The 13101-nt window shown below is 47.1% G+C and overlaps 1 protein-coding gene across 1 annotated transcript in view; it reads left to right on the top strand.

Moving 5' to 3' along the window:
• STARD7 (StAR related lipid transfer domain containing 7) overlaps positions 1 to 12317 on the top strand; it is a 38588-nt gene extending 26271 nt beyond the window's left edge. The window contains exons 6-8 of the mRNA XM_065399097.1: positions 966 to 1065; positions 3472 to 3556; positions 11889 to 12317. Of these exons, the coding sequence (XP_065255169.1) occupies positions 966 to 1065; positions 3472 to 3556; positions 11889 to 12082 (379 nt within the window). The 3' untranslated portion in view covers positions 12083 to 12317. The remainder of the gene's footprint in view (positions 1 to 965; positions 1066 to 3471; positions 3557 to 11888) is intronic.
• Positions 12318 to 13101: the final 784 nt, after the last annotated feature.

Genomic DNA, 13101 nt, shown 5'->3' with positions numbered 1-13101 from the left:
AGGGCATGGGAGTGAGGGAAGTTTAGATGGTTACAGATCAAGAGGTCGCTCTTCGTTTTGCACTGTGTGCATCGTGTTCCACTTCTTCGTTATGTTGATGTGGGGGAGCTTGTTTGGAGGAAGTGGGCTTTGACGAGATAGTTGAAGAGGCGTGAGAAGGTCCTTTCAGGCTTAGGAGAGAGTGAGTGTGATGTTTGTGGGAGGAGAGCATGAAGGAAGCTGGAACTGACTGAGCACAAGGCCCAAGCATGGTGCTCGGATTCTGCTATGGCTGCGCAAGCCTCCTGCCCAGCAGTCCATGGACGCCTCTGCTCTGCTGGCTGAAGGATGAGCCATGTTCTTGATCCAGTAGTGGAGGAAAGATTGAGAGCGTCACAGGGGGATGTGGCTCCAAAATTGGAAAGGCCGGGGCTTCTCAGGTCCCTTGTCAGAAGCCCTTCTGTCATATCTAGCGTGGTGAGGAAGAGCCCAGTGTCTGGATACCACTGGGTTAGGAGAGAATACTGGAGAGGGCTATCCGGTGTGTTACATATGTAGCGATACCTGGTTCATATACACACAGACACTATTTTAAAATGCCTTATCAATGGCAGGGGAGGCAGGGTGGATAATAGGGCAGGTCAGTTTCCTGTTCTTCCACAGACTGCCTGTGTGAACTTGGGCAAGTCACTTCATGTCCCTGCCTCAGTTTCCCCATTAGTAAAATGGGGATGATATTGCCCTCTTTTGTAAAACACTGAGTTAGGTATTACTATAAATGACCTGTTGGAGCCTCTCTAAATGACTGCAAAATGTCAAGAGGCTCTCTGAGAATAGCTTGGGTTCTCACCATTGCGGAGAGAGTCTATATTTTATCATATGTGATGACTAGTACAGGCTGTCAGCATCTGTCCATTTAGACCCAGGTCTGAAGCTAACCTCAGGAGGGGTTATAAATACCCTTTCCCATCTTGCATATATTCCAGAGCGGTGGAGCACCCAGGCATCCCAGAAGATCCCGAGTTCGTGCGGGTCCGAACCTATGAATCCCAGATGGTTATCCGACCACACAAGACATTTGATGAGGTGAGTTCCTGGCCAGTCTGGAAAACCAGGGGAACAGTCACCTGTCGTTAAGGCCTCCCCAGTGGAACCCGAGTCAGGACAGTAGCTCTTCTGAAAGGTGGTAACTGAATGTGCTGTCTAAAGCTCTGTGGTCTGCAGCAGCTGCACCAGGGATACCAGCTCTAAGTATCAAGGGGAGAGCTGTGTGGATTCGCCTAGCCCTAATGACAAGAAACCACTCTGACGGGACCCAGGATTGTGAGCCCCTGCACAATTGCCTGCTTTTAGCATAAGGAAGTCTTGTCTGTGCTCCCTGAAACCACCAGCCTCTGGCAGCACAAGTACAGCCTTCCGGACCCCACAAGCCTTGTGCTGTATGTACAGGTAGCAATAGGCACGCACCAACCCAAGTGCTCCAAGTGTTCCCTGCAGTGTCCAGCCCCTTATCCACTGGACACTCTCCGAATTCCCAAAGCAACAGGACACACCAGCTTGTCAGATTCAACTCAGGGCCACCTCTTAGCTTAATGCTGCAGGACTGAGTTATATTTATAGTGAAAACAAGAATAAAGAACAGAGAATCAAGTGATACTGAGTAAAAATTTTGGGAAAATGGTTACATATAAAATAATATTCTTTCTGAAGGAAAGGAAACCTAAACTTAATAAGTTACTGTCTTGTGTAAAGAAGCTTTTCACCCACATTTCTCTCCAGCTTTTTCAGCCAAGCCTAGCTGAGATCCCACTTTCATGAAGCAAATTCGCTGTGCACTTATGCTGGAATCTGTCACCTAGGAAGTGTCATCTTTGTCCTCCAAATATAGTAGAACAAACCTGTGATATGCACCTATAGATAGGGAGTGTGTGTGTGTACACTCTCCCTCTCTCTCTCTCTCCCTCTCTCCCTGTTAGTTTCTCTTTGACATTTCTTACAATCCTTCATTAGCATTCAGTTCAGATTGGTGATAGATGGCTCATTGTGAAACATACAATTCTTAATTTGCATTTAAGCAGACAGGTAAACATCTCTTGTCTGACAGAAAACTTGTTTTTCACCTTTTGTTGGTGACCAGTGCCTAGCTATTCTTTGAGAACATATTTTCAGTATATATGGATACTGTGCAAGGAGTTATGTATACATACATTTTACAATTACATTGATGACCAGAGTGACATAGGCTTTTATTACATGATGCTCTCTTGGTGAGCTACCATGTACATTGCAGACTCAAGAGATTTCTGTAACCTCCTTGCCAGTTGGCACCAAGAGATTCCTGGGTCACAGCCACAAAGCTGTGACTTCCTTGGTGTCACCTTGGTTTTGCTATTGAGCTAAGTACCCAAAGTCAAAGGTGACAGCTTAGCCAAGATTTTCATAGATTCCAAGGCCAGAAGAGACCACTGTGATCATGTCCTCTGACCTGCATAACACGGGCACTTTTTCAAAGTGCTGTGTTCTGTTCTGTTACTTTTGAAAATGACTGGTTTTTTGGGTGCCCAAATTGAGACTCCTCCTAAGTGCTGAGCACACACCCTCTGAAAATCAGGCCCCTTTAAGGAGTCTCACCCCAAATCACTAGTTACTCTTGGAAATCTTGGCCCTTGTGCTTCAACCACTTGGGAGGAGCTTTTATGTGATCTTAGCAGAATACACAGCAGCCTAGATCTGCCCCTTAGACTCTGGCTGGTCAACCTGTGTAGCAGCTAGCTGATTGGAACCAAGATTTGAGAGTAATTCCCTCCCATTTGTATTTTATGCTCTTATTTCTGAACCCAATATCTCTAATTTTATTGCGGTTATGTATTGTTCTAAAGGCTTCTTATCTGCTGCCTCTCTCAGATCCTCCTGCTCAGGGTTTTGAAGCGTGGTCAGGGTAAATGACACGTTTATCACGTCACAAACTAACCCTATTTAGCTGACTAAATATGCTGTCATCATATGGGTTCATATGGGAAAATGAAGCAACTCAAGACACTTGAAGCTGGGATTAAATCTGATGATTTTCATACTGAGCCCTGTGCTTGCTTCCTCCATGTCGTGTCTGTCCTCGTGTTTTTGTGGATCTCCATCAAAGCCCTGCATGTCAGCCTTCTCTTGCCCCAATTGAAGAGAGACTGGAGGAGGAAAATGGTTCAGACTTAAAACATATAATGCCAATAGTATCTGCAGAGACTCTAGTCAGGATTCTGATGCATTTGCTTTCAATCCTCATGCTTCCTGGTTATAAGTGGTAGCCAGGAAGAAAGTTCCCTGTGTGGTATAGTGTTGTGGAACTAAAACACCTTCCTGTGAGTCATTCAGCACTGGAGGCTGACTGAGATGCGGGCTTTATCTGCCCCGTTTAGGTAGTGGCTTTGTAAGATCAGCCCTGGTTGCTGAGAGGTTCCTGTGACAGGTCAGGTATCATTAAACTTATTCCTCTTGCAGAACGGCTTTGATTACCTGCTGACGTACAGCGACAATCCACAGACAGTGTTCCCGCGCTACTGTGTCAGCTGGATGGTCTCTAGTGGTGAGTCGCTGGCTCTAACCCTTCGCTATGGTCTAGGGATGTAAAATAGTAACCGGTTAACCAGTAAGCATTAGTCTTACCAGTTAACCCAGCCTAACCGTTAACCCCCAGCCCTTGGCGGGCTGGTGCAGCTGCGGGCCCGCCGCGCCAGCCAGAACGGCCCCAGCCCCGCGCGCCCCTCTCCATTTAGTCAGTTAACCAGTTAGCTTTTTAAACGATACTTACATCCCTACTCTGGTTTGGGAGTCTGGCTCCTTTGAGCAGCATGAGTCCTCCGGCCTCCTTGTTTCTGGAATGAAAGCAGTGGGAGGGTGTTTTGTGGAGAACCTTGCCTGTGTTGGTCAGATAGACCTCCTCTTTTGGGGACTACAGACAGACTCTAGTACACAAACTAGAGATCTGGCATGGGGGATCTGGGGAATGCATGGTGAAGAGCCTCAGACTTTTCTGTTGGTTTCTCTATCCCTGGGGGGGGGGGGTGCACTATGCAGGGGCTTCAGTTTGAAGAGCCTGAGAAAGATAACGGTATAGGAGAGCTGCCCAGCGGTGCCGATTCTCACTGATTTCCCTTGACTAGCAATCAAGGGGAAATGGGACTTGGGAAGCTTGTCTGTGACTTCTTGTCTGTCTGAAACTTGAGGGGATTTACCTACTTTCCCATTGTGGCCTTTGTACCTCCAATCCTTGCACTCTGGAATGGCGTTCCTTCCCTCTCGCACCAGGTGATTTGCCCACCCCAGGGGCAGTTAAAGGCACACTGCCAAGGTTGAGACCCACAGACTGGAACTTGCCATTAAAAAAAATCACTACTTGTAAGATCAGGAAGAAGCTGAACAAACTCATCACCCTCAGGGTGACCCTCAGAGCACTCGAATGGGCTTGGCTCACTGGCCACTGCAGATGCACATGGTGTGTTTTAGTCTCCCCTAGAGAGTGGGTGAAAACATAGAAGCTGCCTGCTCCTGGGATTGGAGTGGAAGGGCTGTGCAACAGGTGACTTATCCCCGAACGCTCTGCTCTGCTTAGAACCTCTGAGACACAATCCATCCGTTCAGTAGCTTAATCAACCCACTGCCAATTAAAGGTCTTTAGTTTCGCACCCCCAGACTCTATCCACATAGGCCCGAAAGCCTGTGTAAAATGGATGCTCTAAAGCTTGGGCTCTTTCAGACCACCAGCATGAGGGAGTGCTAGAGACAAGGACCTTAATTGAAAACACCTTGCCACCAGCTGGGTCCTGCTTACACCAGGGTCTATTAGTTTGAGAACCTCTACTGACGTCATCTGCAGACCATGGCAGCGCATCTTCTCAGCAGCATGGGCTACAGTAAGCAGAGCAGGTCTGGCATCCACTCCCTATGGTGGCTTCCCATCAAATAGCAAGTCAAAATCAAGCTCTCAGTTCTTGCTTTCAAGTTGCTCAGTGGTCTGGGTCCAGCATATCTAACTGAGGCTAAAGCCCTGGCAGGGAAGACACTGGTCAGCAGCTTTGCATCTTGGGCACGATGGAAAACTCTTCCATGGGGTGAAGCTTTTTTGTAGAGAAGACAGAGCTTTCTCAGGGGATGGTCTGCAGCTGTGGAATGAAATCTCTCACCAGCTTAAACCTCCTCCCCTTCCCCTCCAAGTGCCAGGTGCACTCCTCTGATCTGTACCGTGGGCACACAGCTCTCTGGGGGAGAGAACGAGCCACACATGATGCCTGTTAATCACTTTACAATGTGCATGACTGAAAGCACTAGGATACTACAGTTATGAGGATGAGATAAGAACCTGTGTAGAAAGACATTAAACCATTACGATTGCAAAGTCAAGCGCTCAAGTAGGGAAATGCAGAATTAAGGTTGTCCAGGAGCCCTTAATTTGGCTCCCTTGGGCATGTGCAATATAATAAAATGAGATCATGTAATTAAATACTATTTCCCCACGGTACCCATCTCCTTCAGTTCAATGTTTCTCTTGATCCCCCTCATTCAATATATGCCCTCAGGCTTTGCTTACCACACACCATCCAAAACCTGCACTGGATGGACCCAGGACTTGGAATTTCCTCCTGGCTGTTTCTGTGGTGCTCTTACTGTAGTATTTGAGTGTTTCACAAACGTTAATGAATGTGCCTTCACCACCCCCTCATGAGAGTAGGTGATGCTGGTATGCCCATTTTTGCAGCTGCGGCACAGAATAAGACCAAAATTGCCAAGTGTTCACAAATTTTGGGTATCAGACCTTAGGTGTGATACCTAAGGTCTGGGTGGTTTTTGTTTTGTTTCCCCCCCCCCCCCCCCCAGAAATACTTAGCATTTTTATAGCCCTCTGTCTGATCAAAGAACAACTCTGCTCCACTTCCATTGCAGTTCTGCACATCTGGACCTACGTGTCTCCTAGCACCCAGAAAAGGAGGAGTAAACACACACCACGTGACTTTTGCGACAAATGAGGCAGAGGTCCTACAGACAGCCTCTGTCACTACACAACCCTGATTCATTCCCAGAGCACAAGGTCTGGGTGCTCTGGGAAAAAATAGTATGTGATCATGTAACCAAAAACTATCCTAATACAGAGACACAAACGGGCAAATGAAGGTTTAGAAAAGCTATTTAGAAAAGCTGGATGAGCACAAATCCATGGGGCCGGATGCGCTGCATCCGAGGGTGCTAAAGGAGTTGGTGGATGTGATTGCAGAGCCATTGGCCATTATCTTTGAAAACTCATGGCGATCGGGAGAGGTCCTGGATGACTGGAAAAAGGCTAATGTAGTGCCCATCTTTAAACAAGGGAAGGAGGAGGATCCGGGAACTACAGGCCAGTCAGCCTCACCTCAGTCCCTGTAAAAATCATGGAGCAGGTCCTCAAGGAATCAATTCTGAAGCACTTAGAGGAGAGGAAAGTGATCAGGAACAGTCAGCATGGATTCACCAAGGGCAAGTCATGCCTGACTAACCTAATTGCCTTCTATGAGGAGATAACTGGCTCTGTGGATGAGGGGAAAGCAGTGGATGTGTTATTCCTTGACTTTAGCAAAGCTTTTGATATGGTCTCCCACAGTATTCTTGCCAGCAAGTTAAAGAAGTATGGGCTGGATGAATGGACTATAAGGTGGATAGAAAGCTGGCTAGATCGTCGGGCTCAACGGGTAGTGATCAATGGCTCCATGTCTAGTTGGCAGCCGGTATCAAGCGGAGTGCCCCAAGGGTCAGTCCTGGGGCTGGTTTTGTTCAATATCTTCATCAATGATCTGGAGGATGGCGTGCACTGCACCCTCGGCAAGTTTGCAGATGACACTAAACTGGGAGGAGTGGTAGATACGCTGGAGGGTAGGGTTAGGATACAGAGGAACCTAGACAAATTAGAGGATTGGGCCAAAAGAAATCTGATGAGGTTCAACAAGGACAAGTGCAGAGTCCTGCACTTAGGACAGAAGAATCGCATGCACTGCTACAGACTAGGGACCGAATGGCTAGGCAGCAGTTCTGCAGAAAAGGACCTAGGGGTTACAGTGCACGAGAAGCTGGATATGAGTCAAGAGTGTGCCCTTGTTGCCAAGAAGGCTAACGGCATTTTGGGTTCTATAAGTAGGGGCATTGCCAGCAGATCGAGGGACGTGATCATTCCCCTCTATTTGGCATTGGTGAGGCCTCATCTGGAGTACTGTGTCCAGTTTTGGGGCCCCCACTACAAGAAGGATGTGGAAAAATTGGAAAGAGTCCAGCAGAGGGCAACAAAAATGATTAGGGGGCTGGGGCACATGCCTTATGAGGAGAGGCTGAGGGAACTGGGATTGTTTAGTATGCAGAAGAGAACAATGAGGGGGGATTTGATAGCTGCTTTCAGCTACCTGAAAGGGGGTTCCAAAGAGGATGGATCTAGACTGTTCTCAGTGGTACATAAGAATGGCCGTACTGGGTCAGACCAAAGGTCCATCTAGCCCAGTATCCTGCCTACCGACAGTGGCCAATGCCAGGTGCCCCAGAGGGAGTGAACCCAACAGGCAATGATCAAGTGATCTCTCTCCTGCCATCCATCTCCACCCTCTGACAAACAGAGGCTAGGGACACCCTTCCTTACCCATCCTGGCTAATATCCATTAACGGAATTAACCTCCATGAATTTATCCAGTTCTCTTTTAAACGCTGTTATAGTCCTAGCCTTCACAACCTCCTCAGGCTAGGAGTTCCACAAGTTGACTGTGCGCTGTGTGAAGAACTTCCCTTTATTTTAAACCTGCTGCCCATTAATTTCATTTGGTGGCCCCTAGTTCTTGTATTATGGGAACAAGGAAAAGTTATTTAATTATTTACTTTCTCTACATCACTCATGATTTTATATACCTCGATCATATCCCCCCTTAGTCTCCTCTTTTCCAAGCTGAAAAGTCCTAGCCTCTTTAATCTGTCCTCATATGGGACCCGTTCCAAACCCCTAATCATTTTAGTTGCCCTTCTCTGAACCTTTTCTTATGCCAGTATATCTTTTTTGAGATGAGGAGACCACATCTGTATGCAGTATTCAAATGTGGGCGTACAATGGATTTATACAAGGGCAATAAGATACTCTCGGCCTTATTTTCTATCCCCTTTTTAATGATTCCTAACATCCTGTTTGCTTTTTTGACTGCCGCTGCACACTGCATGGACGTCTTCAGAGAACTATCCACGATGATTCCAAGATCTTTTTCCTGATTCGTTGTAGCTAAATTAACCCCCATCATATTGTATGTTTAGTTGAGATTATTTCTTTCAATGTGCATTACTTTACATTTATCCACATTAAATTTCATTTGCCATTTTGTTGCCCAATCACTTAGTTTTGTGAGATTTTTTTGAAGTTCAACAGTCTGCTTTGGTCTTAACTATCTTGAGCAGTTTAGTATCATCTGCAAACTTTGCCACCTCACTGTTTACCCCTTTCTCCAGATCATTTATGAATAAGTTGAATAGGATTGGTCCTAGGACTGACCCTTGGGGGGACACCACTTGTTACCCCTCTCCATTCTGAGAATTTACCATTTATTCCTACCCTTTGTTCCCTGTCTTTTAACCAGTTCAGTCCATGAATGGACCTTCCCTCTTATCCCATGACAACTTAATTTACGTAAGAGCCTTTGGTGAGGGACCTTGTCAAAGGCTTTCTGGAAATCTAAGTACACTGTCTACTGGATCCCCCTTGTCCACATGTTTGTTGACCCCTTCAAAGAACTCTAATAGATTAGTAAGACACGATTTCCCTTTACAGAAATCATGTTGACTTTTGCCCGACAATTTATGTTCTTCTATGTGTCTGACAATTTTATTCTTTACTATTGTTTCAACTAATTTGCCCGGTACTGACGTTAGACTTACCGGTCTGTAATTGCTGGGATCACCTCTAGAGCCTTTTTTAAATATTGGCGTTACATTAGCTATCTTCCAGTCATGGGGTACAGAAGCCGATTTAAAGGACAGGTTACAAACCCTAGTTAATAGTTCCGCAACTTCACATTTGAGTTCTTTCAGAACTCTTGGGTGAATGCCATCTGGTCCTGGTGACTTGTTACTGTTAAATTTATCAATTAATTCCAAAATCTCTTCTAGTGACACCTCAGTCTGTGACAATTCCTCCAATTTGTCACCTACAAAAGCCGGCTCAGGTTTAGGAATCTCCCTAACATCCTCAGCCATGAAGACTGAAGCAAAGAATCCATTTAGTTTCTCCGCAATGACTTTATCGTCTTTAAGCACTCCCTTTTGTATCTCGATCGTCCAGGGGCCCCACTGGTTGTTTAGCAGGCTTCCCGCTTCTGATGTACTTTAAAAAACATTTTATTATCTTTTGAGTTTTTGGCTAGCCGTTCTTCAAACTCCTCTTTGGCTTTTCTTATTACATTTTTACACTTAATCAGGCAGTGTTTATGTTCCTTTCTATTTACCTCACTAGGATTTGACTTCCACTTTTTAAAAGATGCCTTTTTATCTCTCGCTGCTTTTTACATGGTGGTTAAGCCACGGTGGCTCTCTTTTAGTTCTTTTACTGTGTTTTTTAATTTGGGGTATACATTTAAGTTGGGCTTCTATTATGGTGTCTTTGAAAAGCGTCCATGTAGCTTGCAGGGATTTCACTTTAGTCACTGTACCTTTTAATTTCTGTTTAATTAACCCCCTCATTTTTGCATAGTTCCCCTTTTTGAAATTAAATGCCACAGTGTTGGGCTGTTGAGGTGTTCTTCCCACCACAGTGATGTTAAATATTATTATATTATGGTCACTATTTCCAAGCGGTCCAGTTATAGTTACCTCTTGGACCAGCTCCTGCGCGCCACTCAGGACTAAATCGAGAGTTGCCTCTCCCTTGTGGGTTCCCGTACCAGCTGCTCCAAGAAGCAGTCATTTCAAGTATCGAGAAATTTTGTCTCTGCATTTCATCCTGAGGTGACGTGTTCCCAGGCAATATGGAGATAATTGAAATCACCCACTATTATTGAGTTCTTAATTTTGATAGCCTCTCTAATTTCCCTTAGCATTTCATCGTTACTATCACTGTCCTGGTCAGGTGGTCGATAATAGATCCCTAATGTTATATTCTTATTAGAGCATGAAATTACTATTCATAGAGGTGACAGAACAAGGAGTAATGGTTTCAAGTTGTAGTGGGGGAGGTTTAGGTTGGATATTAGGAAAAACTTTTTCACTAGGAAGCTGGTGAAGCACTGGAATGGGTTACCTAGGGAGGTGGTGGAATTTCCTTCCTTAGAGGTTTTTAAGGTCAGGCTTGACAAAGCCCTGGCTGGGATGATTTAGTTGGGGATTGGTCCTGCTTTGAGCAGGGGGTTGGACTAGATGACCTCCTGAGGTCCCTTCCAACCCTGATATTCTATGATTCTAAGGTTGCTTTAATTCTGTCATTGCCTAACTGTTGAGTGCTTGACTTTTGCATCTTTAACATTCTTTCAGTGTAGCTTTTTTGGGAAGTAACTTCCAAATTTAAAAAAAAAAAAAAGGCCGAAGAAACAACTTCTCTCACTGTAGAATCAGACTGACCTGCCCATGGGCCATCAGCAGGATTCAGCCCTTTGCAAACCCAGCCCTCTCCAACTTGAGCTGGCAGAGGGGAATAGTACAATTACTACCTCTTACTCCACGTGGACCTGTGCTAAAGGAGGATGGCACTTTGCTAGTGGTTTCACAGAAATTTGCTGACAGCAGAGGAGTCTGGAGCCTGAGAACTCCATGGTTTGATACCAGGTTTTGGGGACGTATACTCTAGTGGCTATAGACCATTCTGTTCCTGTACCCCAGCCTGCTTGTTCCCCCTTTGCTCCTTCCCACCCTCTGGTTCCCATAACCCTTCCACCATTTTCTCACTCGTCTATTTCCTGGGTACCAGAAGGGGGAGCCCTTAGCAAAAGAGAGACAGGCTCCCTGCTCTAGGTTCCAGTGTCATAGCAACAGTCAGGAGGAGCAATTGCAGGGCAAGTCCAGATCAGCCCCAGGATGGAGCAGACTCACTTGGGGATGACACATAGGGGTTGTGAGGGGATGGAGCATGTTCAGTGCAGATGGAATCTAGGGTGATTTAGTGAACTTCTCAAGTCTCTAAAGTGCAAACGGAGACTTCTTCAGATGCTTGCGATTTGGATTAATTTTTCACAGGGACAGCACAAGTCACATCCCTAACACCACAGCATCTCCCCAGCCAAATTTCAAGACCCTGCTGCAAAGCATAGGCAGAGCTCCTCCATGAAATGTTTGGAAGACTTTGTTTTAACTAACCTCCTCCTCCGAAATGACTGAACAGTTTAGCTGAAACTTCCCAGACAAATTCAGCCGGAGGCAAACACCTGTCATGAGAAATTTCAACCCAAAGTGTTAATGTTTGGCAGATTTATACGCAACTGAAAAGAGGGTCTTGTAATGGAAAGTGTTGGGCAACCTTATTCTAGCTTCACATAGAACAGAATAGGAAGTTTACTGCCCCATCAAGTCCTCCTTGATTTGATGGCATCTCTGCATACACCTTCCTGTGAGTGTTCTTGTGTGTGCTTTCCCTTGCCGCCCCGTTGGCCCTGCTGTAGAGGAGGAAACTCGGCAAGTCACCTCACCTCACTGTGCCTTGAGATCAGTGTGTCAGTGATTGAGTTGGGAGTTCCTAGCTCCCACACTTATTCCTGCCTCTTAATTAGTCAGGGGGCATTGAGGCGCCTAGGTTTTGCGGGGATGGATGCTCACTTTGTGTGCTACACACTGGATGGATTGTTTTGGCGGCTGTTTGTGTTGAGGTCTGAGCCTGTTTCTGGAGCAGTCCAGATGTCCCCTCCCTGCACTTCCTTGGTACTCACTGTCACTGCCTTTCCTGCCAGGCATGCCAGACTTCCTGGAGAAACTGCACACAGCGGCTCTGAAAGCGAAGCGAATGGAGATCGAAGTGCGGGACTACATCTCTGCCAAACCCATTGAAAACAGCAGCAGCAGCGGTGAGGGGAAGGCGAGCATGCCTGGTGCAGAGCACAAGAGCGAAGACACCCACAGCCCTGCGCAGCTCGAGTACGCCTAAGGGCTGGCTGTGCCTCCTGCATCAGCACCCTAGCCTCTGCTCCTGGATCCACGGAGCAGGGCCGATGGGGCGCTGTGACGTCAGTGTAGCCACTGGACCCTAGTTCAGCTATTCTTCTTTTGACTCCAGACCCCTCCTCGCCTCTGTCTTTTGCTGCATGTGGGGAGAGGGGTCTCTCCCCTGTGTGAGCCTTGTTCCGAGCGAGGCCTGGCCATTGAAACACAACGTTGTGTAATATTCTCTCTGTGCTGGTGGTTTGTCCCTGGTGAGGGGATGCCCTAGAAAAACACCTGGTCTCTGTCACAGTATGGACAACATCTCTCCCTCCTTCCCCCCTCCCCTTTGAGCTAGTGTTGGGCACAGATGCCACTGGCTCCTGAAGCTCCAGGGCAGTTCAGCTCTGCAGTGTCAGGGGCGGTGTGTAGAGAACCTTAGCCACAGGGTTGGTGTGCTGGTCTGCAGCCAGCCCCAAACGGGTCACGCGGGTGGGGGCAGGGGGGTGGGATCTGTGTTCAGTGACACTGTGTACTGCAGCGTGCCTCTGCCACATGAGGGGAGTATTCCTCTGCTGGCCAAGTGCCTTTTTCCTGGAGCTGCCCTGGCCTCAGCTGGAAGTGGAGAGCCGTGCCTGGCATGGGTGTGGCCATGCTCAGTGTTGCCCACTGGAACAGGATGATGCCTCCTGGGGAACCAGCACCGCTGCACCTGTCACCATATTTTTGCCTGTGGTTTCCTGGTGGGAAGAATGAAGGACTCTTGGCTGCATTACTACCTGTAGCTCTGCAGGCTGGCATGGGAGAGGGACTTGGTATCGCTTGGGCAGGGAGCATGGATTAGGAGGCCTGGTTCAGCTGCCTTCTTACCTCAGTGGCTTTTTATTTTGATTTTTCCCTGGGAGGGCACAGCTCCTGCTGCCGTGAATGCCCGTGCCACCATAACTAACAAGGGAACAGAAAACTGCCGGCTGCTGCCTCTTGTGCTGAGTTAGCCGCACCTCTGTCTTGTTGGATCAGACACAC

This window comes from Emys orbicularis, chromosome 2 (genome assembly GCF_028017835.1).
Source record: "Emys orbicularis isolate rEmyOrb1 chromosome 2, rEmyOrb1.hap1, whole genome shotgun sequence".
Taxonomy (NCBI): Eukaryota; Metazoa; Chordata; order Testudines; family Emydidae; genus Emys; species Emys orbicularis.
The sequence above is the reverse complement of the archived record's forward strand: the minus strand, read 5'-3'. Positions and strand labels throughout refer to the sequence as shown.